General features: G+C 45.5%; 3 protein-coding genes across 3 annotated transcripts in view; all 3 read left to right on the top strand.

The window, feature by feature from the left end:
* Window positions 1-25762, top strand: part of ACAT1 (acetyl-CoA acetyltransferase 1) — a 382585-nt gene that overhangs the window by 307579 nt on the left and 49244 nt on the right. The gene's annotated exons all lie outside the window — the stretch shown is intronic.
* Window positions 9-7809, top strand: RAB39A (RAB39A, member RAS oncogene family). Its single transcript, XM_064409335.1, has 2 exons — window positions 9-762; window positions 6871-7809. Exons 1-2 carry the CDS (start codon window positions 440-442, stop codon window positions 7295-7297), a joined length of 750 nt encoding a protein of 249 aa, XP_064265405.1. The 5' UTR covers window positions 9-439; the 3' UTR covers window positions 7298-7809.
* The window catches only part of CUL5 (cullin 5), a 28599-nt gene continuing 28055 nt past the window's right edge, over window positions 25219-25762 (top strand). The window contains exon 1 of the mRNA XM_064409334.1: window positions 25219-25577. Within this exon, the coding sequence (XP_064265404.1) occupies window positions 25554-25577 (24 nt within the window). The 5' untranslated portion in view covers window positions 25219-25553. The remainder of the gene's footprint in view (window positions 25578-25762) is intronic.

Genomic DNA, 25762 nt, shown 5'->3' with positions numbered 1-25762 from the left:
GGGGAGCTGGACGCCGGGCACGGGCTGCAGCCCCAGGGTAGCGTTCCCTCGCCGCTCGGTGCGGCGGAGGAGGGCCCGTCTGGCCGCGCACATGACGGCGCGGTGGGAGGGCGGCCCCGGCCGCGCCACCGCCCAGCGGGCAGCCCCAGCGCGCACCGGCCGCGGCGGCAGGGCCGGGGCGGCGGGAGCAGCCGGGGCGGCGGGGGCGCGGAGCCGCGGCCGGAGCGGGGCAGCGCGGTGCTGAAGGGACAGCGCCCGCCCCGCCCCGCCCCGCCCGGGCAGCCGGCGGGGACCACGGCGCGGAGCCCCGGGAGCGGGGCGGGGGTGCCCGGCTGCCGGCCCCCGCCCGGCGCGGCGAGCGCGGGCGCTCCGCGCTGCCCCCGCGGGAGCGGCGCCCCGGGCCCCGCGCAGCGCCCGCCGCCGCCCGCCCGCCGCGCCGATGCCGGGCGTGGGGGCGATCGGGGCGCGGTGCAGGCACCGGCCGCGCAGGAGCCCCAGGAAAAGCCCCAAGGCAGAAGCGGGCCAGGGCGGGGCCGCCATGGACGCGGCGATCTGGATCTACCAGTTCCGGCTGATCGTGCTGGGCGACTCCACCGTGGGCAAGTCGTGCCTCTTGCACCGCTTCACCGAGGGCCGCTTCCCGGGGCCGCTGCACTCCGACCCCACCGTGGGGGTGGACTTCTTCTCCCGGCTGGTAGAGATCGAGCCCGGCAAGAGGATCAAGCTACAGCTCTGGGATACGGCGGGGCAGGAGCGGTTCAGGTACAGGACCTGGGATCTTACCCACATTCCCTCCTGCTCTCTCCCCAAATCTTCCGGCCTCCGGGCACACCCTGCTGCCCTCCCGACCCTGTACCCTGCTCATCCGACACATCCCCGGCCCCAAGGACTTCGCCTTGCCCCTCAGCAGAATTTCCCTGCACGCATTTTGTTGCTGTGCCCCAAACAGCCCTCCATCTCATTTCCTGCCAGTGGTCCTAGCTGCCCCGTGGCCCACCATCTTTCTTGCCCCAGTGCCCACAAGTTTCTTCCCAGGAGTTTCCTTCCCCACCCTTTCCCTTCAGACACACCCGGGAGCAGCTACCCTTCTCCCAGTATGGTAACAAGTGGCCTTGTGCTGTTTCTTCTTCCCTCCCTCATCTTTCCCTTGAAGTCCTGGACCTAACCTAGCAATCTCTCTGCCATGTTTTCTCCTTTCATTGCTGCAAGAGGCCTCTGCCTAACTCTGCATTTCTTACTTTGTCATCACCTCCGAACTCATCCTCCCCTGCAATATTTCACTCTGCCATTAACTCTCCCATGCAATCTGGAGACCAGGCCACCTCCCAGCTCTTCCGCCTTCCAGCACAGCAACGTCTGCACCAGGGCAGCCGTGGCAGTGTGGAAGGCACTGGGCAGCCAGCTACAGTCCCTTATTTCAGTGTTTTGTCCACCTTCTGCACCTGCTGTGCACTGATTGTTACCAGGAGTCTTCACTAATACTGCTACCATTTATAATGTAGCTGAACTAGCTCAAATGCTGCACAGAGTATTAAATACTCCCCTTTCTCCCCCCTGTTACAAACAGGAGCCAAACTACCCTCTTTTCCTCCCTCACAAAAGTCTCAGTCATTTCCCAGATTACAAGCTGATACTGTCACTCACTCACTCTTGTCTCTGTTGTATCTGTAGTGCTTGCCACTTCAGGCAAGTTGTGCATGGGTTTTAGTTTGGACTTGGGGTTCAATAGATACAAGTTCATGGCGTGGGCAAACGCATAGCCCATCTCCGTGCACCTGACCCACACACCTGTTGTTACTGGAATGCTAGCAGGAGGATTAAAATGGGCCCCTTCACTGGCCAGAATCAATTCCTCTGAACTCCCTGTCTTCTCTTGCAACAATTGTGCAGATGCCCACACCCAGCTGAAGAGGTGGGATTGCACTGTTTTACTGGGGAACAACAACTTTTCTTTTTTTATAATAAGCATTAGAGTGAAACAAACAACTTTCCTGGGTTTGAGTCACAACTCAGATGTATTTTTGCACGTAGGCTTCTGAAGGGTTAGCAAAGAAATTAACAGTGTTAATGGAAAGCTCTTAGCATTTTTCACCCTCTGTGCATTCCAGACAGAATGTAGAATACTTGTAAGTAAGTGACTAAGAGTGTACAATCTCTTTATTTTGAATTTGTTGACAAATAACCAGGATGGCCAATGACAAGACATTCGACTTAAAGAAATGCAAAGAATCTTGCATGCATTTAAAATCAAATTATGGCAATCCTTTAACCCTGGAATGCTCAGGGAATATACACTGATGAGTCATGCAGTCAGCTGCTCTTAAATTTACCTCTGTGTTTTTCTAATACTCAGAAGATACAACCTGAAGAAAGTAGTTTTAAATATTTGCATTTGTTTTTCTGCTAAGAGTTTCTTGTCAGTTGGTGCACTAAATATAATAGTGTTTATTGCATAGTCTGTTTTATGTTAGTAAAATAAATTATAAATATTTTACTACCTTACACCACAGGTTACAATGTTGTGTTCTGTTCTCTGCTAATGGAGAACACTACAGATCACAAGTGAAGACAATCTTAGGGAAGAGCTAATTACTTCAAGAAATTATCTAATACTGGCAAACACCAAGCAGTTTGCAGTTCTGATTCCCAGTTCTGCGCTGGCTCACTTGCATTGGGATTTTAGAGGAGGTAAAACCTGTCTTTAAAGCTCCCTGCGGAGTTCCCTGCATGCAGGGAAAACTACTGGCTGCATAATAACCCCTTTCTTTTGGTCCCAGGCATTAGGGACACTCCCAGGGGGAAAGGAAGATGTGACACACCTGCCATCACACTCTCTTGAAAGACGTAATGTACTTCCTTGGAGGAGTTATTTGGGAAAAATTCTTACATGTTTCTAGCTCACTGATGATTCTGTATTTGAACTGGATTTCATACATTGACTTAGAAATCATCTTTAACATGCCCTGAAATAGCAGCTATTGAATATATTTATTTTGCCATCAATCAGGCATCACTAAGCAGAATCTCCCATTGTCTGAGGTGCCACATGGACAATAACAAGAAAGTCAGTAACACCTTTAACATCTCACTAGGACAAGGACCTACAGACTTGCTTAGTATAGACCCAGCTCTATAATGCAGATTAATGTAAATGAAGGGGACATCCTCAGTTTCTTTCTATCTTCAGATCAGTCATTTAGAGCAATCTGCTACTTTTGTCTGTGTTTTACATCATCTACTTTGCTATGGTTTTTGTTTGTTAATGTAATTTTCCCGTATTTAAATCCAGTAATATATTTAAATCATGAAACCTCCAATGCCATAAAATGCTGGTGGTGCTAAGAATGAGTTCATTTCAGTAGGGGCAAAATATTGTGGGGATGCTTCCATTAACCCACTTTTTAGTAGACCAGGATATTAGACACATTCTGTTTCTAGTACATCTTGAAAATAAATCACTATCCTATTCTTTTTCAGTAAGCAATATGTATTTTCAAAATTATTACATTACAATGTAGTCTTTAGTCATAGGTATAAAAATAACTCTTCAAAATTAGATAAAGCTTTTAGTGAAAGTTTGGTTCATCTGGTAAAGATCAGTAAGATCATAATGAAAAAGAAACACTAACTGACATAAAGCCTCCCTAAAGCCATAGTCTGATGTGATTATACAAAGAATCATATAATCACAGTATACCCTGAGTTGGAAGGGACCCACAAGGACTATCAAAGTCCAACTCCTGACCCTGCACAGGATGACCCCAAGAACCAAACCATATGCCAGAGAACATCGTCCTAGTGCTTCTTGAGCTCTGCCAGGCTGGTGCTGGGACCACTTCCCTGGGGAGCCTGTTCAGTGCCCAAACACCCTCTGGCTGAAGAACCTGTCCCTGACAGCCAACCTGAACCTCCTCTGACACAGCTTCAGGCCATTCCCTTGGGTCCTGGCACTGCTCACCACAGACAACAGATCAGTGCCTGCCTCTCCTCTTCCCCTCACAAGGAAGCTGCAGACTGCAATGACATCTCCCCTCAGACTCCTCCACTCTCCTCTGATCACATCCACTGACCTCAGCCACTCCTTGTATGGTTTCCCCTCAAAGCCCTTCTCCATCCTCATTGCCCTCCTTTGGACACTCTCCCATACTTTAATGTCTTTCTTATGTTGTGTCACCCAGCACTGCCCCAGCACTGGAGCTGAGGCTGCCCCAGAGCAGAGCAGAGCAGGACAATCCCCTCCCTTGCCCAGCTGGCCATGCTGTGCCCGATGCCCCCAGGACAGGGTTGGCCCTCCTGGCTGCCAGGGCACTGCTGGCTCATGAAGTGTAAAAGCACTGGGACGGGTTGCAGGGGGAAGTGGTGGCATCACCATCCCTGGAGTTATTTAAATATGTGTAGGTGTGTCAACTCAAGGAAGTGGTATAGTGCTGGACTGTGCAGTGCTGAATTAAAACTCAGAGTCAATGATCTTAAAGATCTTTCCCAGCCTAAAAGATTCTGTGATTCTATGATCCTCTGACTTTAGAAATCCAAATAAAATTATATTGTATGGATTGATGTTTCTTTAAAAGTTTCGTTTTGCTTTTTTTCTTGAGTTGCTGTTTTCTAAAGCCTTTCTGTTATACATATCTTTTTTTTTTTTGTAATGAGAAAAGCAGTTTCAAATTATACATACCAGAAGTACAGAAAAAATTACTGTTGTCTCTCCAGTATATTCACTCAGTTTTTGTGATGTATAGCACAAAGTTACAGGATACTTTTTAGTCATCTCCATTAAAAGCAATACATACACATAATTCAATATAATGGCTTAGATCATCAGCGACTGTAAATTAGGACATCTCTGCAGAAGGAACTTGCAAGAGATGAGGGTACTGACTGCTGCTGTGTATAAGCATCCAAAAACACACAGAGAGCTGTGTTTCAGTACTCCAGTTCACAGATACATGATATAACATCTTTTTATATACAAAAACTTGGCAGATGATGCATTGCATTTTCAATACTAACCTACTTTCTTTCCTGGCTAATGCATTTCTTTGTTTTCAAGGTTTGGAGTGGGAGCACGGTTGTTTGGGTGTTTTGGTTTGGTTTGGTTTGGTTTGGTTTTTTAATGAAAGTAGGTTGTATTAGCTTTCACTTCTCCATATCAAATCCCATTTTTGTCATCCACATTTGCTCTTACTAGAACTACCTGAATTATTTTTTCTGCCTTCATTTGAGTTTGCAGACACTCTAAAGGAAAAAAAATGGTTAAGAAAACCAGAAACAGATCCTTATGATACCTGTATTTAATACTTCACAAAATGTGACATCCCTCACTTATGTTCTTAAACGATTTTGTGAAGCAGTGTGCCATTTTTCTTATCCAGGCCTTTTGAATTAATCTGAGGTTAATATCCTGTTGTCTTCACATTCAGAGAGACACTGCATGGACTCTATTGCTGGGAATGTAGGAAAGATCTTTCTAAGCATTAGGAGAAACAGCCCCTCCTTCTTATCTACATAAAACCATTTCAAATGCTGTTTGCTGTGGCTAAATGAATTTGGATATGCCAAGAAATCTGAGTCTTCTTTATCTGTGCACTTACCTATCTGTAATAGGACTATTGCTGCTAATCGAACCTCTGTGTTCAAATGGTCATCAAAAACTCTATGAAATGAACTGAGAATTGGAGAGAGCTACTGTTATAAAAAGTTGTGCTATTGGGTACAGTTCATCCTGCTTCCTAAAGTTTTGAGGTTTTGGCATCAGCATGCTCTTCATAATCATGAGATAAAATGGAATTAATTCTTCGCTTAAGTTATGATTTCAAATAATGACTGCTTAGAGATTGTGCTTCTCATTTCATTTAGAGAATACCTATATATACACTAGTTATATATTTATGCCAGCAACAAGTGCTTGTGTAGATTCTTTGGTAGGCTGTCACTTCCTTTAAAATGTCTCTTCTCACCTTCTCCATTCTCTCCTACTGCTCATGATTAGAGACTGAAAATAATTGTTTAGTTCCTGCATCTTTCACTCTCTCTACATTCTAACTTCTTTTCCTTATTCTAGAGCACATTAAATTTTTTTTCAACCAGAAGAAGTTTCCTACTTCCAAAATTCCTTCCAGTGAATGGTTTGGAGCTTAGAGGGTCCAAAAGTAGAAAATAACTCTTGCCAGCCCTCATGCCAAAAAATTGCAAATGTATAAAATATAAAGAGCTTTTGAACCTCTCTGTGAGAGAGATGCTGGAGGTAGATGTGTCCCTTGCCTGTAATAAGTTTGTGTTTGCCCAGCTCACTCAAAACTTTTGGACAGTTTCGTTCAGGGAGTTTCCTTTCTCTGCCTGCTACCTGTTGACTTCTGCAAGCACAAAGAGTTATGATTAGCTATATAAACATACTTTTAAAGAATGCTTCTGACAGGAATGCAAAAGGATATGCTTGAACATTGGCAAGTTTGGGCTCCAGGTTTCTTGATATATGTGTACATATTTCAGTCTGAAATAATTGATTAGAACAAAGTGAAGTGCATGCTTATATGAAGCTGAAGGACTCAGACTTTACACCAAAAGTATGTATCTTTTCTTCTGTGAACGTGTTCCACAGTTTGCTAAGAAAGACCACTTTACAGAATAATTCAGCATTCAATATTTGCCCTGGAGGTGTTGGGTTCAGGAATGCTTAGAAAGTGAATTTTGAATGTAGGAAAAAAAATAGTAGTGTAGTAGATAAATTAATAAATTTCAATCAGCTTTAAAAAAGGAAAGTTATTTAATAAAACTTATAAAAGATAAAAACACATTGCCATATGGAAAAGTAATTGCTTTATGAATAAAGTGAAAATGCATTTTAATTTTCCTTTTTTCTTCGCTTCATAGATCAATAACACGCTCTTATTATCGCAATTCTGTGGGTGGCCTACTAGTGTTTGACATCACAAATCGACGATCTTTTGAGCATGTGAAGGACTGGCTGGAAGAAGCAAAAATGCACGTGCAGCCCTTCCAGATTGTGTTCCTGTTAGTGGGACACAAATGTGACTTAGTGTCACAGCGCGAGGTTACGAGAGAAGAAGCTGAAAAACTGTCATCTGACTGTGGTATGAAATATATAGAAACTTCAGCAAAAGATGCCACAAATGTTGAAGAGTCCTTTACAATTCTTACACGAGACATCTATGAACTTGTAAAAAATGGAGAAATATCAATACAAGATGGATGGGAAGGTGTCAAGAGCGGCTTTGTTCCAAATGTTGTACATTCATCAGAAGAAGCTGTAAAACCCAGGAGACAGTGCATCTGCTGAGTTTGTAGCATGCCAAAGAGCCCATGGGGTGTTTAGAAGATGATGCCAATCTAAATGACAGAAAAATAATTTTGAAACAATATTAGATCATGGCATAGCTGAATCATAGAATGGTAATTTGGTTTTGTATCCTTCTGTCTAGGTTATAATCCGTAACACTTTAAGTGCTTTTTTTCTTTACAGAGTACAGTAACATCGTGTGGTCTTCAGGAAAATAAATTATATATTGCTAAAGGGAAACCTAGTTCTATAGCAAGACACTGAGAAAGTGCAATAATCATCATGACAACATCTTCGCTTGGGCTTTGTTTTTTGTATACTGTTTAAAATCAAGTCTTGTTAGATGAGGATGAGATGAGTTCATTAATTTATTCATCCTGTCTTAGCTTTGGACAAGAAAATGTCATACCTTATACTTTTTTAATGTGATTCTTTACTCAAGTGCAGGGTTGGTAATGACCATTAAAATTAGAATGCTGTAGAATTTGATAATAAAGATAGCTCTAAGGAAAGCAAACTGAAAGATTGCTCCAATATCAAATACTTTTGATATGACAATGAGTACAAGCCTTACTAAAGAAAAAGAATGCTTTAGAACAGATGATTTATTTGTATATGAAAATGGGGAATAGAAACAATGGAATTTATTATTAAATATTTACTGAATTGCCAATGAAGCTAAACATAACATGACATATGATCCAGCTGTTACTTGACTTGTGTACAAAACAGCTTTCCCAACCACTGGAGTTACATTTCAGTGGCCAATCCTCAGCTGGGTAATTATCATCGTCACACTGATGCCTACAGAATCACGTTAATTTACACAAACAAATTCCATATTAGCTTTAAAAAAATAAACCTACTTCTAACTAGAAGTAAAAAAAAGTTAAAAAGTGCTGCAACCCATGGGAACCCAGGCCTTAAACTTGAATAGAGCAAGGACAGTTTTATTCTTAGCCAGCAAATGTTAAACTGTTGTTTAAAAATCGAAGGTTTTAAACTAAAACTGTTACAAAGACAGCATTTGGAGAGGAAAGAACTTCTAAAATAATGCTCGTCTACAGAGAGCAAAGTAAGAGAACTCCTAAGAAAGAAACACATAATAGCTTGTAATAACAGTAGGAGAAATCTGTGATCATGTAGCATTTTACTGAGCTTGGAGTCATCTTCTGCTCCTCTGAATATAACACACACTAGCTTTATGCAAACTAGGTCTAGCACGTAAATACCAAATAAATCTATTTCTATTTTATTGTAGTAGTATAAAAGATGACTTGATCTCCAGAGTTAATAAGCATCTACAATTTATCTGGCATAATCATAACCACCAAACATCAAGCCAGTTATCTTCATATAAAAGTGTGTTATCATGTACAATTCTCCTTTTTCAAGATCAAGCAGCAAGTCTATCTAATCTAATTTTCTTCTTCAATAAGCATATGATTGGTTTTCTCTCAGGTTACTTTTACATCCTTTTACAGTCCTTTTTCAAATATTTTGTAGTATGGAGACAGGTTGTTTGGTTCCAGTTACTTTATACATTTAGGGCAACTAAAATCATTGACTTCAAAGGGATCTAGAACTTAAAGTTTTTCTAAAGCCTGAGTCTTACTTGCACTGAGGCACAGTTACACTATCATGGAAGGATACAGAGGCCTTAATATAAACAGGAATCAGCCTTAATTCATTAGCAAATAGAACAGATAATTCTAGTGTCAGCATGCCAGAGAGTAATTGCTGTGAACCTGATTCTCTATGAAACTACATGTATTGACACCAAATCAACTTTGTAGGGTATTTTAAGCCCTCTTTACAAAGTAAACATGACTACAGATGCCAAAAGGTAGTGCAGAATCAGGCTGCAAGCATTTGATACTGATTTCCTTATAATATGAGGCTTATGTTGTGCATTGCAGAAAACATCTTTGTTGTTTAATTAATTTATTAATTAAATAAATCAGCGACTGGGAGTCAACAGACCCAAAGTCCACCACTGGTTCACTGTGTTTTTCTGAGCAAGGCATTTGTGGTTTTTGTGCCTCACCTTCTGTATCTCAGATGTAGAGATGATTGTTCTTCCTCAAATTCACAAAAACTGCTGAGACCAAATCAGTCTGTATGATCTTCAGTCCTGGACTCTATCCTCTGTGTGCTACCTGGTTTTGAGTGTTTAGCACCACGGGATGTGGATACTGGTTTCTTCTGACATACCCAAATAACAATAACAGAAAAATAAAATCAAAACAGCCTTATAAGTGCCAGGTATTGCTGTGAATCTGTATTTCATTGCCTATTTCATTCTTTTTACATTAAAATCTTGTATCTTAAATTTTTCTTCCTGAATACTCTGGAGCCAATGAGCTTTTCATTCTGTATGAAAAAAAAATTGTTTGTATCTGGGGAAAAAGGACTGGGAGAAGAGGGGAGTGGAGGGGAGGTATGCACAGAGAAACAATCATCAGAACAGAGCCTTAATCTCTGTGGTCAATGTTGTACCTGTGGTGTCACGTTTATTACACTTGGAATAGAGCTTTTTAACCAGATTCAACTGTGTAAGGAACTGGTATTGGCCATGCAACTAGAAGAAAAGTTCACTACATTTTAAAGTATGTACACATAGTTGTCTTATTTGTAATTCCTAAAAATGTAGACGAACATGTACTTTCAAACATTGTCTGTCTTTATGATACATTAAACCACTGCTGCATCTTCTCACTACACACTTGCCGTTTGTAGCAGGCACAAGGCCTGCAAGGCCCTGGAGAACAGAAGCCTGAGCTAGGAAATACCAAAGTCAGCATGACTAAAGGTTTTTAGAAGCCCCTCTCTTCCGCCTTTCGGACCCTGTTATCTCTCTAGATCCATAGGCCACTTTTTCCCCTGACCCTTACTATTGGACAGTTTTCAATCCCCCTATAAGGTATAAAAACCCCTAGCTCTGCCCGGTTCGGCAGAGGAGAGCTGTCCCTGGACCCTTCGCGGAGACCCCAATAAAGAACCCTGCGGAACCCACACAGCGCTTCTCTCTCTCTCTCTGCGTCTGCTGCGGCGATACCTAGGGTGACGGCCCCAGGCGAGCTAAAAGAGCTGAAACCACTAAAGAGCTGAGCTGCGAATCACTATAGCTGCCTGGGCTGCCTGAACCCCCGCTGGGCGATCCTGGACCCTCGTTGAGCTATCCTGGACAACCGGCCTCCCCGCTGGGCTTCTGCCCCTGGGGGCCATAGCTGGCGCTCCGAACATAGCGGACGCCCGAACAGCGAGGGGCCCCTGGGCCGACATCTGAACCGCCGTGATAGCCTGGCCGCGGAACTGAATGCCGGACCTGGCATTTCAGAGGAGCAGCATTTCTTCGTGAAATCGTCACTGCCTCCGCTCGCCAGAGATCCTGGAAGGAGAAGCTCTCCGTTTTAGAAGGACTCTTCTGAACAGGAGGTCAGCCGACCCGCACCCCGACACCTGGGCACGCGAGTGTCCGCGGAGGCTGACGAGCAGACGACCCCCAGCAGAACTTTGACCCACAACAGGCTGAAAAGTGTAAGTTTAACACAGCCTCTCTTGCGCGCAAAAATATTTTTTCCTTGGGTCCTTTTTTTTTGGGTTTTTTCTTTTTTTTTCTCTTTTTTCTGCTGGCGGGAACTGAAAAATGGGATCAAAGCTTAGTAAACGATCCCAGAACGAGAGAGATTTATATTCCCTAATCCTAGAAATCCTATCTTCTAACAACTTTTCTTTTTCTAAAGGTAACCTTTCAAAAACTAACCTGAAACGTTTTATAAAATGGATTCTCTGCCACTTCCCAGATACTAATACACAGACTATTACCTTAGACTCCTTTTGGGATACAATTGGGACCACGATATATAAGTTTCAAACTAACCAAGACTTTTCGGTAACTCAGTTTTTACCTATGTTCCACGCTATTACTAAAGCTGTAGAAAAAACTAACAAAAAGATTTTAATCTCAGGGCTAACTTCTGTCGAACGAAACGAAAAGTTCTTATCTCACTTAACAGAAGCGCCTATTTCAAATGCTAATGGAGGAGATAACAGCCCCTCCACCCTGGAATCCAGCACTCCGCTGGGTCCTAGTGTCCCGCCATCTGAGCCGCAACCACCCGACCCCAGGGCGCCCACGGCCCCTGCCCACCCCCTCTTCCCCCCCGCCTTCCCCTCGGGAGCCACATCCTGCGCGCCTCCTTGCTCTGCGTTATCTCCGAGAGCATCTGCGCCAGTTCCCGCCGGGACCGACCCAAACCCCACCCCTCCCCCTGCTCCCCCCGACCCTGCTGGGGCCCCCCCCACCCCCTTTTCCGTCCCTCCTCTCCCTGCCGCGCCCGCCCCCACTCCCTCCCCCGCCCTCGCCCCCCCCGCTACCATCGCGTCTTTCCCTGCCCCCGGCATCATCCCTGCTGCGGCAGGGGATCAGCCCGCCTGGGTACCCGCGCCCCCCCCCACCACCGCGCTTTTGCCTGCCGCCGGAATCGTGCCCGCCGCACCCTCCCTCAGTCCCGCCGCCTCCTACATCCAGCACCTCCCCTGCCCCCATACCCTCGCTGCGCAACCCCATACCCACCCTCCGCAGCCCCCGGTCGGGACCCCCCAGACTTCCCTCAGTTCTGCCCCCCCTCCCCACGCCCCCCAGTCCTGTGCATGCTGTATCACGCATTGCACGGCCACCCCGCCATGTACCACGTGTAGCCACGTCCTGCCATGTGCTGCCTTATACCCGGTCCAGCCACAGGCACCTCTGCCAAATGCAGCTCCAGCCAGCCATAAGAAACATAAGGCACGACCTGATAGCTCTCACTTCTCGTCATCTGATGACAGCAGTGACAGCGATTCTGATTTGGAAATAGAATATGTAGATCCTTGGGCAAAAATAAAAATGGAAGCCACACAGGCAGGGGACTGGCAATTAGCTCAGAGAATTACTGCCTTTCCAGTAGAATATAAGAAGGGAAAAAGAGGAGGTGCCACTAATAGAAAGACATGGGAACCTATTACAAATAAAGAACTTGTGCAATTAAGAAATACAGCCACAGAACATGGTAGAAGTTCACACATTTTTAGAAATTTCCTAGAAGCTACATTCTCAGCACATGTTCTGGTACCCCACGATATTAAAAATATTGCCCAGTGCCTCCTTTCTCCCGCCGAGTACATGCTTTGGGAAAGGCATTGGAAAAAACAATTAAAAACATTATCAGATAACTATGCTGCAGATGCTGATAAGCCAAATTTTACACTCGAACAGCTGGCTGGTGAAGGGGATTTGCAGAAACCCTCTGACCAAGCTGATACTTTACCTAAGGCAACATTACAAGACGTGGCTATAGCAGCAAAAACCTCCTTACTTCTCACCCCAGATGATTCTACCCCTACCCAATATTTTTCTACTATCAAACAAGGAATAGATGAAAGCTTTATCAAATTTGTGGATAGAATTAAGGATGCTCTGGAAAAACAGATAGAGAGCACAGAGGCAAGAAAAGAACTGTTGTGTAAACTTGCCATGAGTAATGCGAATGAAAAATGTAAAACAATTCTGAGAGCCTTACCCTTGGACACAGAACCTACCATAGAGCAAATGCTGGAAAGCTGCACACGCCACCTGTCCACTGAAGACACAGTGGCCCAAGCAGTTACTAAGGGTATTGCAGAAGGAGTTTCTAGTGCATATGCAGTAATAGCTTCTAAAGATCAGGTCCGCTGCTACCACTGCGGAGATTTTGGACATTTTATAAAGGACTGTCCAGAGAGGTCACCTCCCAGGTACCCTCGCAATTTCCACCAAAGGCCCCAGAATCAGCAGTACTATCAGCCACGTCCGGGAAACTTCCATCGGAGCGTGGTGGGGCCCCACGCAAGGACACCAAATCAAAGGCCATCCAGACCCAGCCACGCACCATCCCAGGAGATTCCAGACCACATGAGGAGGATCCAACACACGGAGCAATACCAAAGGGAACGCGCCGCCAGCTGGTAACTGCACTGTCCATTGACTTTAAAAATAACAATGTTTATCGTGTTCCCACAGGCAAACGTGGGCCAAAAGGAGGTCCTTCTAACATCCTAATTATAGGTGATTCTCTCCATAGCCCAAAGGAAATATTTGTCGTTCCAGAAGTACAAACAGTGCACCCGGGACAAGAAATCTTTGTCCAGGTGTACTGCACAGACTTACCATATTTTCTTCCAAAGGGTACCCCATTTGCACAGGCCTTTCTACTCCCTAAGAATCACAGGGAACAGCTTCCTCTCAACCCCACAGCAATGTGGATACAAGTTGTGGGACCGAGTAAGCCTGTCATCGAGTGCGGTCTTACCTGCAGAGGAGAGAAGTTCCACCTACCAGGGATGCTGGACACCGGTGCAGACGTGACCATCATCGCTCGCTCAGAATGGCCAGCACACTGGGAGCTACAACCTGTGGCAGGCATGATCACAGGGATCGGTGGAGCTACAGTTTCCATGCGGAGCAAGAACAACATCCTCGTCGAAGGGCCTGAAGGCAAGTTAGCAACCATCCGCCCATTTGTGGTAAGGGCCCCCATCACCTTGTATGGACGGGACATTTTATGTCAGTGGGGAGCCTCCCTACGTATTCCCAGTCCGGATTTCTAATTGGGGCCACTGAGGAGCGCGCACTGCCAGACACTCCTCGTCTCACCTGGAAATGCCATAACCCGATCTGGATCGAGCAGTGGCCCCTCTCTAAAGTCAAACTGCGCGCACTACACGCCCTTGTGGATGAACAGCTCGCCAAAGGCCACATCGTAGAGACCACCAGCCCTTGGAATTCTCCAGTCTTCGTACTACAAAAGCCTGGAACGGACAGGTGGAGGCTCCTCCACGATCTTCGAAAAATCAACGAGGTCATCGAGGACATGGGTCCCCTTCAGCCTGGCCTGCCCTCACCATCGATGCTGCCTAGAGACTGGACACTTGCTATCATTGATATTAAAGACTGTTTCTTCAGCATCCCGCTGCATCCCCAGGACGCTCCACGGTTTGCCTTCTCCGTCCCCTCTCTTAACAGAGAGGCTCCACTCAAGAGATATCATTGGTGTTTTCTTCCACAAGGACTAAAGTGCAGTCCAAGTATATGCCAGTGGTATGTTGCTCACATCCTGTCTCCTGTTCGGAACCTATTCCCAGGTGCGATCATCCATCACTATATGGACGATATCCTGGTCTGTGCACCAGAAAAAACGTACTTGGACAAAGCAGTTAAAAAGACTATTGAAACCATAGAAAAGGCAGGATTTGAGATCCGTGAGGACAAAATACAGTACACCAATCCATGGACTTACCTTGGACTCCAGATCCGGGAACGGACCATCGTACCCCAGCAGCTCACCATCCGAGACGACCCAAAAACCCTGAGAGACTTACACAGTCTGTGCGGATCCATCAACTGGGTACGTCCACTGCTAGGAATTACAACTGAGGACCTCGCTCCACTGTTCAGCCTTCTCCGGGGCAAGGAGAATCTGGACTCTCCATGCACTCTAACACCAGAGGCCCGAGATGCCATCACCAAGGTCCAAGAAGCCCTGTCTTCACGCAAAGCCCATCGCTTTGAGCCCAGCCTGCCTTTCCAGTTCGTCATTCTGGGAAAAGCACCTAGGTTCTATGGACTGATTTTTCAATGGGACACTCAACTTCGAGACCCTCTACTAATCCTGGAATGGATCTTTACAAATAACCAACCCACAAAGACAATTACCACCTTCCAAGAAATTATGGCACATTTAATAAAAAAGGCTAGAACTCGCCTCCGTTCCCTTGCAGGGTGTGAGTTCACATGCATATATTTGCCAATGACCACTGGGGACCTGGAACATTTGCTCCAGACCAATGAGAGTCTCCAGTATGCCTTAGATAGCTATACTGGCCAAATTTCAGTGCATATCCCAAAACATAAGCTTTTTAATCGTGACGTGACATTTCATCTGACTCCAAAATTAGTCCAAAGTAGGACACCTCTCAAAGCTCTAACTGTCTTTACAGATGGCTCAGGGTCATCCCACAAGTCGGTAATGACATGGAGGGACCCTAAGACCCAAAATTGGGAATCTGACATAAAAATAGTGGAGGGATCTCCACAGATTGCGGAGTTAGCAGCTGTTGTCAGAGCCTTTGAGAAATTCAAAGACGAACCTTTTAATCTGGTCACAGATTCAGCTTATGTTGCTGGCATAGCTATGAGAGCAGAACATGCTCTTCTCAAAGAGGTTTCCAATCCAAAGTTATACCAATTGATTTCCACATTAACACGCTTAATTTCCCACAGAAAACAACCTTACTATATAATGCATGTGAGGTCACACACTGACCTCCCAGGTTTCATTACAGAAGGGAACAGGAAAGCAGACACCTTAGCCATGGCAATAGAGACTGCTAATGTCCCTAACATCTTTGCCCAGGCAAAGTTGTCACACTCATTTTTTCACCAAAATGTGCCTGCCCTTATCAGAATGTTCAAGCTTTCAAAAGATCAGGCAAAAGCTATTGTTGCCACATGCCCGAACTGTCAAAACTTCCAGATACCATCTGTGGGGACGGGAGTCAATCCCCGAGGCTTAAACAGCTGCCAGCTGTGGCAGACAGATGTAACCCACTTTGCACCTTTTGGAAGGTCAAAGTATGTGCATGTATCGGTTGATACATTCTCAGGAGCAGTATTTGCATCAACACATACAGGAGAAACTGCGCAGCACACCATAAAACATTTTCTCCTCGCATTTGCCACCCTGGGAGTACCAAAGGAGATCAAAACAGACAATGGACCTGCCTATACCTCTCGTAAGTTAAAAGAGTTCTTCAGTGAGTGGGGAATACAACACAAGACAGGTATACCTGCAAACCCCACAGGACAATCCATCGTGGAAAGGACACACCAAACTCTCAAAAGAGTCCTCAATCAGCAACAGAGAGGAACAAAAATCACCTCTCCAGTTGAAAGACTTTGCAAGGCTCTCTATGTCATCAACTTCCTGAACTGTACAACCTCAGAGCCTGATCCACCAATACTTCGCCACTTTGCAAATACCACCCAAGCAAAGCTCACAGAGAAACCACCTGTGCTGGTGAAGGACCCAGAAACACATAAAGTCTCTGGACCTTTCGAACTCATCACCTGGGGAAGAGGATATGCGTGTGTTCTGCTACCATCTGGTCCAAGATGGTACCCAGGGAAAAACATAAAACCATACCTAGGCACTGCAAATACCACTTCCACAAGCAGTGACAAGAATCCTCCTGAGTCAAACACAAGACCTCCTCAAAACCAGACCAGCTCGGCCTGGAGACGAAGACGTCGCCAAACGTCCATAAGTGGAGGAGACGACTGTCCCATCACACAGCGGCAGACAAACCAGAAAGCTGAACAACATTCTGTGGCATCAAGCCCTAGACCAGGCACAGCCTGAAAACAAAACTGTTCTTTGAATTAGATGTTATTACCCTTTTTACCCTAAAAAACCCTATTGTCCGTTTTATCAACCCTTACCAAAAGCCTCTAACTTTTACCCACTCCCCCACCCTTAGCACCATAGAAAAAAACAAAAACAAAAAACAGTAAAAAACTAAAAATAAAGGGGGGAGGTGGAAGGAACAGAGGAAAGGAACAAGAAAGGAACCCTAACCCTCCCCTCCTACCATAAAAATAACAAGTTTTGCTTATATTCCCTATCAGAAGCCCCATTCCTGCCCAAAGATGAAAAATATCTCCGTTGGCGCTGTCCTCACTGCTGCCTGGATGTTCCTCACCGTGCCATGTGCCGTCGGTTGGATCGGCCCACAGCCGAGCCATAATGTCTGGGTAACCTTAGCAAGAACATTAAAACAGGATAACATGTGCTTATCCATGGGGAGCGTTGATAACCCACTTTCCACATGTCTAGTAGGAATTCCTTTTGTAGCCGATGACTGGCCAGCCTATAATTCAGAGCTTCTCCGCACCACAGGTAAGCGACCCCACCAGGTAGAAACTTGGGACGAGTGGACAAAAATACTGCCCAATGCTCTTGAGGAACCTCAAGAATTGGATTTATTGGGGTCCTCTAAGGCCACATTCTGTGCCAAATTTTACTTTAGACGTCCAAAGAATAATTTGCCTGAAATTGATCTGAACAAAAACACATACCGAAAAGACATATCACCAATTAACAAAGCCTACAACCCTCACGATTGGTGTAATTACACTGCTCGTGTGATCTCTGTGTCCTCTCTCCACCCCAAAATTCTACCCAAGGGAACGTTTCTCATCTGTGGTGACAGAGTATGGGCTGGGATCCCCTCACGACTCCAGGGAGGTCCCTGTACCCTAGGAAAACTTTCCACCCTTACTCCAAATATCACCTTGTTGCACAATTGGAAAAAAGAGAGCGAGTTAAAACGCCACAAAAGGTCCTACACAGCATTTGATGAAAATTGCGATCCCAAATTATACGATTGGAACAAACCTAAAAAGATAGCGGTCTCTATATTCCTACCATGGGTAGCTGCAGCTAAGGCCCTGGGTGACATAAATCACCTTGGGTGCTGGCTCAGTAAGCAAGCTAACGCTACTTCTGCTGCCCTGAGTGATCTCTTAAAGGAAGAAGAAACCACAAGACACGCCTCACTCCAAAATCGAGCAGCGATTGACTTCCTGCTGCTTGCCCACGGACACGGCTGCGAGGACTTCGAAGGGATGTGCTGCTTCAATCTCTCTTCACGCTCGGAATCCATCCACGCCAACATCCAGGGACGTTGTGAAGGACTTAAAAGTAGAACAGACCCCAGACTGGGTCAATGACCTCTTCGGTCAATGGGGATTAACGGGATGGGTTGCATCTTTGGTTAAGGGAATGTTGTGGATTTTTCTTGTAATTGTCATCGTGTTACTTATGTTCTCATGCCTTGTCCATTGTTTTAAAAGAACCATAGGGAACGCCTTTTTTCTAAATACAGAAAGTGGAGTTGTAGCAGGCACAAGGCCTGCAAGGCCCTGGAGAACAGAAGCCTGAGCTAGGAAATACCAAAGTCAGCATGACTAAAGGTTTTTAGAAGCCCCTCTCTTCCGCCTTTCGGACCCTGTTATCTCTCTAGATCCATAGGCCACTTTTTCCCCTGACCCTTACTATTGGACAGTTTTCAATCCCCCTATAAGGTATAAAAACCCCTAGCTCTGCCCGGTTCGGCAGAGGAGAGCTGTCCCTGGACCCTTCGCGGAGACCCCAATAAAGAACCCTGCGGAACCCACACAGCGCTTCTCTCTCTCTCTCTGCGTCTGCTGCGGCGATACCTAGGGTGACGGCCCCAGGCGAGCTAAAAGAGCTGAAACCACTAAAGAGCTGAGCTGCGAATCACTATAGCTGCCTGGGCTGCCTGAACCCCCGCTGGGCGATCCTGGACCCTCGTTGAGCTATCCTGGACAACCGGCCTCCCCGCTGGGCTTCTGCCCCGGGGGGCCATAGCCGTTGATAGAAATGTCTGATAAACAGATAATTTGTCAAAATGCATTCTTGTCTTTTCAGATGCTTTGCAAGATGACATGTAAGTAACAGCTTGAATAAGCTGTAGAATAGCTTATTCAAGCTTATTAGGTGATAGTTCAGTGCATGTATATTGTTTTTCCCCCCAAGTAAGCATGAATATTGACAATATAATTAAGTTCCCAGAAATTACAAAAATTAGATAAATCTTATATGGTAGCCAAATTGAAAAATAGGAAATATTTAATAAGAAAACATAAACTTTGCAAATTAAGATTTGGTCAGTCCCAGTTAGGAAATGAAAAATGTTGAAAAACCTTGACAAAGGTTTTATTTGGATTCATAGGCCTGGCAAATGAATGGATAAAAAGTATTGGTTTGGACTCCTAAAATGTTTAAACTTTCATTGCTTTTATTTTAATTTTGATAAAGAAGAGTAAATATCTTCCTCTGCTCATTAAAATATTTTACACATGAATTCTTAAGATATTTTGGCTTGCTCATAATTGTATCTATCCCATGTAAGAAGCAGAAACTAGCTTCATACCTTAGGAATCAACCAGGGAAAAGATTTAGATTTAGTTTTGTTCATTTATGCCTTCAGTATGGAATAGACTCACTGATCTAACTTCAAACTGGTGACTGTCCTGTGCTCACAGAAAATGATGCAGGCCTGACTGATCCCCCAGGCACTCTGTGCTGATCTGTGCTGAGATCCCTTCTGCCTCAGATAGTACCCGAGCTGCCCGTCTGAAAGCAAGGGTGGGTGGATGCACCATGATCACAGACATTTCAGTCTCAGCATTTCAGCTCCCTTACGGAGTACATGCTTCATTGCCCTCTTTTTACATAATTAACATCCAGGAAGAGTGCTTTTTCTCTCACTGAAGACCCCAGCACAATGGGAGCTCCTCCAAGTCTCCACCTTTGCTTTTTACACAGAGCTGGTACAGCAATTTCAGCAGCCTTTATTCAGTCCTGAAGAAAAAGAAGGAAGGCTGAGGGTTTATTGTCTACATGGGCATGGAACCTTACCACAAACATGGTGGACTGTTTAAGAAATCATTAAATATCAAAAAACAATTGCCAATTACAAAAATTCACATTGCTCATTTCTCAGAGTCTGGAGACTATCTTTCAAATAAGTGAATGAAATTAAAATTCTAAAAGAGGAATCACCCATCACCCACAGAGGCTATTGGGAGTAGCAGGATCCTTATGAAGGGTAGGTAAATCTTCATTTCAACTCAAACTGAGGAATTCAAAATCCCAATCCCGAGCTGCCAGAGTGGATCACTGTCTTTGCAAGTATTTAATTCATTTACTTCTCAGAGAAAGTAACGTTTTAGGCCAGGCCTGAGTTATGCAGGAATGATGCTCAGCGTGTAAGCAGCAGAGAGATGACTGCTCCCTGGGAGCCAGCTGACAGCAGCCGCCAGCAGCCTCACCAGCTACAAGGGCAGCTCAGACTGAGACTAACTCATCTCAGGCTGCCGAAGGCTCACCTTGCAGCTGAAGGGCTTCTACAGCAAGGTAACAGTAGAAGTAGCAAACCCAAAAGTTGTGTATTGTAGATAAAAGCAATGTCTAGGTAAAGAACCTGGCATTTCAGCTGTAGTTCAATTACTGCCATTCCTCATTGCTGTGGCTTCAAATCTCTGCAATCTATGCAAACTGAGCTTTCCTGCTCCATGAAAATTGTGGAAGGACAAACTGAACCTCCTGTAGCAATGAAGTCAGTCACTGGGGAGAAGGCTGCACAAGATAAGGGTGGAAGGAGGACACAGATAATTTCCTGCCCTGAGGGAGAAGTGAGACTGACCACTGCCAGAGCCCTCATAACCCTGCAGAAATATCCATCGCTGGAGTGGGATTTGTGGGATAAAAGAAAGCACCAAGGACCTGGAGTCTGCAGAGAGATGCAGCCTCCTGACTGGCTAACCCCAGTGCTCCCTAAAGATGGGTTACCTGTGTGGCACAGCTGCAGGAACAGTCAGACATAACTGTGCTGTCACCGTGTCTGCACTGCATAGTGTCCACACTGCGGAAAGGCAAATGTCTACCTTGCAGGCTTTTTCCCCTTTCACCTTCTCCCCTATGTGGTTTCTTTACAGGAAGGGACTGACAGAAGGCATATCTGGCACCAAAGTCTGACAGTGAGCAGGGCAATAGGTGGAAATTTTAGTGGTAGTTGCTAAGTATTAAGGTACTAAAACTGAGGGGAGGAATCGTGGAAAATATTCCAGTCATAATCTTAGCAATAAAAACCTTCCAGGGCTGGCACTGCTCTGCAGCACTTTCGAGAATTGTCCATTTTGGTTACGTTTTCAATGCCAAGGAAACAGTTCAGCTATTTAGTAATAATTTATATTCGTTCATAATTTTAAAATAATTACTGCATATTATTCAGGGAGAAAAGTCTTCTCTGTGCAGATCATTTCAGTAATTTTGCTGACATACAGCTTGTGTTGTATGTTTTAAAGTTATGCCAGGACATAACTTTAAAATATGTAAGTCTCAAATCCCATCAATCAGACCATCTAAACAGTTCATTTTATTGGGATTTTTCTCTCCCCAATTCTCTGAGGAAAAGAGTCTGATTCTCAGAGAAGCTTTTAAAACAAAAGAGAGGCAAAGCTGACCGAGCACTGAAAAAGAGATTCATATGCGAACAAGTGTCAGAAAAGTAGAGCGTGTTTTTTCTTGTGGTATCCTCTTTCACACTACCATGCTTCACAGCCCAACTCTAGCTCCCTGAGTACATAGTGAATGGAACAGTAAATTTCTCGCTGTCCAAAAACCACTGGGAGATCAAATATAATTCCCCACAGCAGTTCTCTGCAATTCTGTGCTTGTGTGAGGAACAATGGCCACATTCTGCCTAACGCATGCCATGTGCTTCTGTGTCCCAGGAGGAATTTGGCCTCAACAAAAACCCTCCTGCAGGTTCTGCCTGCAAACAGTCACTCTGCATCACCCCACACCATCCTCAGTGACACTCAGGATAAAAAGTGTAAGGTTTTCCAGCAAGGAAACTATGAGGGAATAGCACTGTGGTCTAAAAAACACATCAGAGAAAAACAAACATCAGGGAGAGAGGTTATTTAAGCTGGAGGACAATGTTGGCATGAGAACAAAGGGGTCACACTGAGATGCACAGGATAGGTGGCTCTGGTGACACTAAGATAGCGAAGCCTTGGGCTGCTTTAAGTGAAAGCAACAGTAATCTTTATTGCCACATGCAGGCAATTTCTGCAGAATGCCATTGTTATTAACAGAAAAGGTGATGTGAAGCCCAGATAGCAAACACCAAAACTGTTTGCTTATTTGTAAGTTTGGTCACTGACAGTGCTTCTTTTTTCAGCTACAGGTAGATGTCTGAGTGTTCTTGCCCTTTTAAAAGGATTGTCTTTGGTGACTCACAGCACATTTTGTGCATGAGGTCATTGTGACAGTCCAGGCAGTGATAAACAAGAATTTCCAACTGAAAGAAAAACTGTAAGTTTTAGTGTCCCTACTGAATATAACTAGTTTGATAGGAGAAGAGTTTAAAATGGACTAATCAAGCATCACATGTTTTCTCCCTTCATGGACTAAGATTAAAAGAAACTATGTTCATCTTATTGGTTCATCTTATTGGTTTCAGGTCATTAAAACATATATTTCTGTCTGATGCAACTCATTCAAAGTTTGGAATCAGTTTATTCCAAGACATATAGAATATTATGATGGTATGAATTTCACTGATCATCCAAATCTTAATGAGCTGTTCCTTGCAAATCACTTTGAAGCAGTGCACGTCTGGGACTGTCATTCCCTCTGCCTTTTACAATCCATGCAAAGGATTAAAACTGCAGGCCAATGTAGTACCAATCAATAATTAATATCTTCATTACCAGCAGAATTTAATAATAATCCATTTGTAATAGAATTAAAGCAAATAAAACAATAGTGTGTAACGCTAAGCACTGTAGAAACACCCTGAAGTGGTACTAAAATACTATGAAACCTTAAGACTCACAGATATCTTTACTTCCCAGAAAATTCACGCACAGATCTTCAGGAAAAAAAACCCAAACAATTACAGTCATTGTGTAAACCATGCAAAATGAGACAGACACTATTTTTAACATTAGTAAAAAGTACCAGCGTTTCCTTGTCTCACTGCTTCTCAGATGTTCGAGTTCTCTTTATTCCTTGGCCAGCCTGTTCCTAACTGTTGCATGTGGGGACAGGATGCACGAACTCTCATACTCGGTGCAGTCATTGCTGACCCATCCAGGCCAGCAGCATAAGTGTCACACAATGTCTGCCAGGTGCCTAAGGGGACTTGGAAAAGACCAGACCATGACAAGGACACTGGTGCTCCTGCAGCCCGTGTACTCCCACATTTTTTGTGGCAACATTGGGTAAGTTTGGATGAAAAGTGCAAATACAGCTAAATCCATCATTTTCAAACATAGCATTTTAAAACACTGCCCAACTTCATTTAGCTTCAGTGTTGGTTAAGCAAAATTTGCAGTTACAGCATTCTAATGACTTGTGTTGTTGTCTAAGCTTTGCATCAAAGAGACCTGAGATGAGCTCTCCATAGTAGTCCATCTTCTGGCTCTATGTATCCAAAGCAGTTTATAAACATCACTGAATTGTGGCATTAATAGCAAACATGTATTAAAAAAGAGACTGATAGAAAATTAAAAGAACAAAACATATAAAATAATTGGAAATGCTCACATTTCTTAAGGGTTTTGGCAAAAGAGAATGAATCAGTTCAGAGTAGTGGCTCATAGAAATGGCTGCCTACAGGTAAATATTCTGTAGAATATTTACCTGTATCTCAGCTTCTCTGGTACTTACACACCTGTAATGTAATACACAGACTGGGCAGTGGAGAGGCTGAAGCACAAATGCACAATGCACACATTTTACTGCCCCTGCTGGAGGCCTCCTAATTTCAGCACTGTTGTAAAGTATATGTGCAATGGAAAGTGCATAATACATTCAGATCTATATTGCATAATTATATATTATATGCAAAACTGTATAACCATGTCCATCACATGTGCAATAAATACCACATACTTAAATACTGATAGTATAGAACATATAATAACAGCAAAGAAAAAAAATCATAAACTAATTGGAGCATTTAGAAGTTGGAAACCTTGTCAAAATAAGAAATTATTCAACACCTCTTTTCCACTTTTCAATTAAAAGAAGGCCTTAATATGACTATCATAATTATTCATTTAATAAGGCTGCAGGCCACATTTGGTCAGCATTATCAAAACTTCCACAACAGTATACACATTTCTTAAATTTTTTACAGCTTTTCTTACACTTCAGGGTTCTTATCCTCTGCAATATGAATTTATCTTCAAATCCTGTGCCCCAGGAAAGGCGAAGGGAGGGCTGCCATCCCTGGTGGCCAGTGGTGTGGCTGTCCATGCTGATGACTCAGGGCAGGCCAGGTTGAACAGGAAGCATCAGCTCTCAGGGCTCTAAGCCTGTATGAAAAGCTTGGTCAAATTTTCTTCAAGGTAAATTTTTAGGCAAAGGCTAAATGTTTTAAGAGAAAAGTGAGATTCTCTTTTATATAAATATATAAAGAAACCCTGAAATTTTCCAAATCCTTCTCAAAAGGTGCTGAAATGCAAACTTTTCCTACTAAATATTCCCTTCTGTTGGAATTGGGTGAACCTTTTGTTTTCCTTCCAACTCAGAAGATGCTGTGATCACAGAATCACAGAATGGGTCAGACTGGAAAGGACCACAGTGGGTTATGTGGTCCAGCCTCCCTGCTCAAGCATGGCCATCCTAGAGCAGAGGATTGTGTCAAGACAGTTCTTGAATTCTCCATTGAGGGAGACTCCACAACTTCTCTGGGCAATCTGTTCCAGTGCTGGGCCACCCTCACAGCAGAGAAGTTCTTCCTTTTGTTCAGGTGGAACTTCTGTGCCCATTGCCTCTGTCCCGACTGCTGGGCACCACTGAGCAGAGCCTGGTCCATCCTCCTGGCACCCTTCCTTCAGACGCTTACACACTTACCGATTCCGTAAACAGAACTCTTGTGACAACGGGCACGAAGCGTGACGGCTTAGCCGGAGATTGGGTGTAGGGCAGCGCCTTGGCTTCGGGTGCCCGTGCGGGGCTGTGCCCGCGGTGCTCTCCGCTCCCGCCGGCCGGGCGTGCGGGGAGCCGGTGCCGCAGCACCCGCGGGGACAGACGACGGCACGGGCCGGGGTTAGCTAGTTAGTTAGTTAGACAGACAGACAGTTAGTTAGTTAGAAGTCAAGTTACTTCTGCGCTTGCAAACCGCAGCGCCCCGTCCCGCCGAGCCCCGTCCCGCGGGGCCGTGAGGGCAGCGGCGGGGCCGGCAGGGGGCGCTGCAGGCCGGGCCCGCAGCCGCGCTGGGCGGCGGGGCCGCTCCCGGCGCCGCATCATGTGGGCCCGGCCCCTTCCATGGAGCCGCGGCCGCCGAGCGCCGCCCGGGCGGACGCCGCCATGAGGCTCTGAGGGGCGGCTGCGTGCGGAGCACTCGGCCGGTCCCAGCGCTGCCGAGCTCCCCGAGGCTCGCCGCGGGACAGGGAAGCCTAACGCTGAGGCCGCCGCCGCCGCCGCTGCTGCTGCTGCCGCCGCCGCCGCGGGTCCGGCCGGGCGGGCGAGCGGCCCGGGGCCATGTAAAGCGGCAGCGGCCGGTGGGAGCCGAACGGAGCTCGAGCAGAGAAGCCGCCGCTGCCGGCCGGGGAGGCCCCGCAGTGGGGATCATGGCGACGTCTAATCTCTTAAAGGTGAGAGCGGAGCCCGGCCGAGTCCTGCGGGAGGAGGGGCAGCCGGCGGGGCCGGGCGGCCCTGCGGGTGGCCGGACCGGGCAGCGCGGCGGGGACGGGGGCAGGGCCAGGGCCAGGGTCGGGCCGCGGGTGCCGCTGGCCGGAGTTGCCGCTCCCGGGGCCCCCCCGCAGGTGAGCGGCCTTGG

Source organism: Passer domesticus, chromosome 2 (genome assembly GCF_036417665.1).
Source record: "Passer domesticus isolate bPasDom1 chromosome 2, bPasDom1.hap1, whole genome shotgun sequence".
NCBI lineage: Eukaryota > Metazoa > Chordata > Aves > Passeriformes > Passeridae > Passer > Passer domesticus.
The sequence above is the reverse complement of the archived record's forward strand: the minus strand, read 5'-3'. Positions and strand labels throughout refer to the sequence as shown.

Coding starts and splice junctions, on each gene's coding strand:
- RAB39A (XM_064409335.1), top strand. CDS start 440: ATGCCGGGCGTGGGGGCGATCGGGGCGCGGTGCAGGCACCGGCCGCGC. Junction 763..6,870: donor GCGGGGCAGGAGCGGTTCAG/GTACAGGACCTG, acceptor TTCGCTTCATAG/ATCAATAACACGCTCTTATT.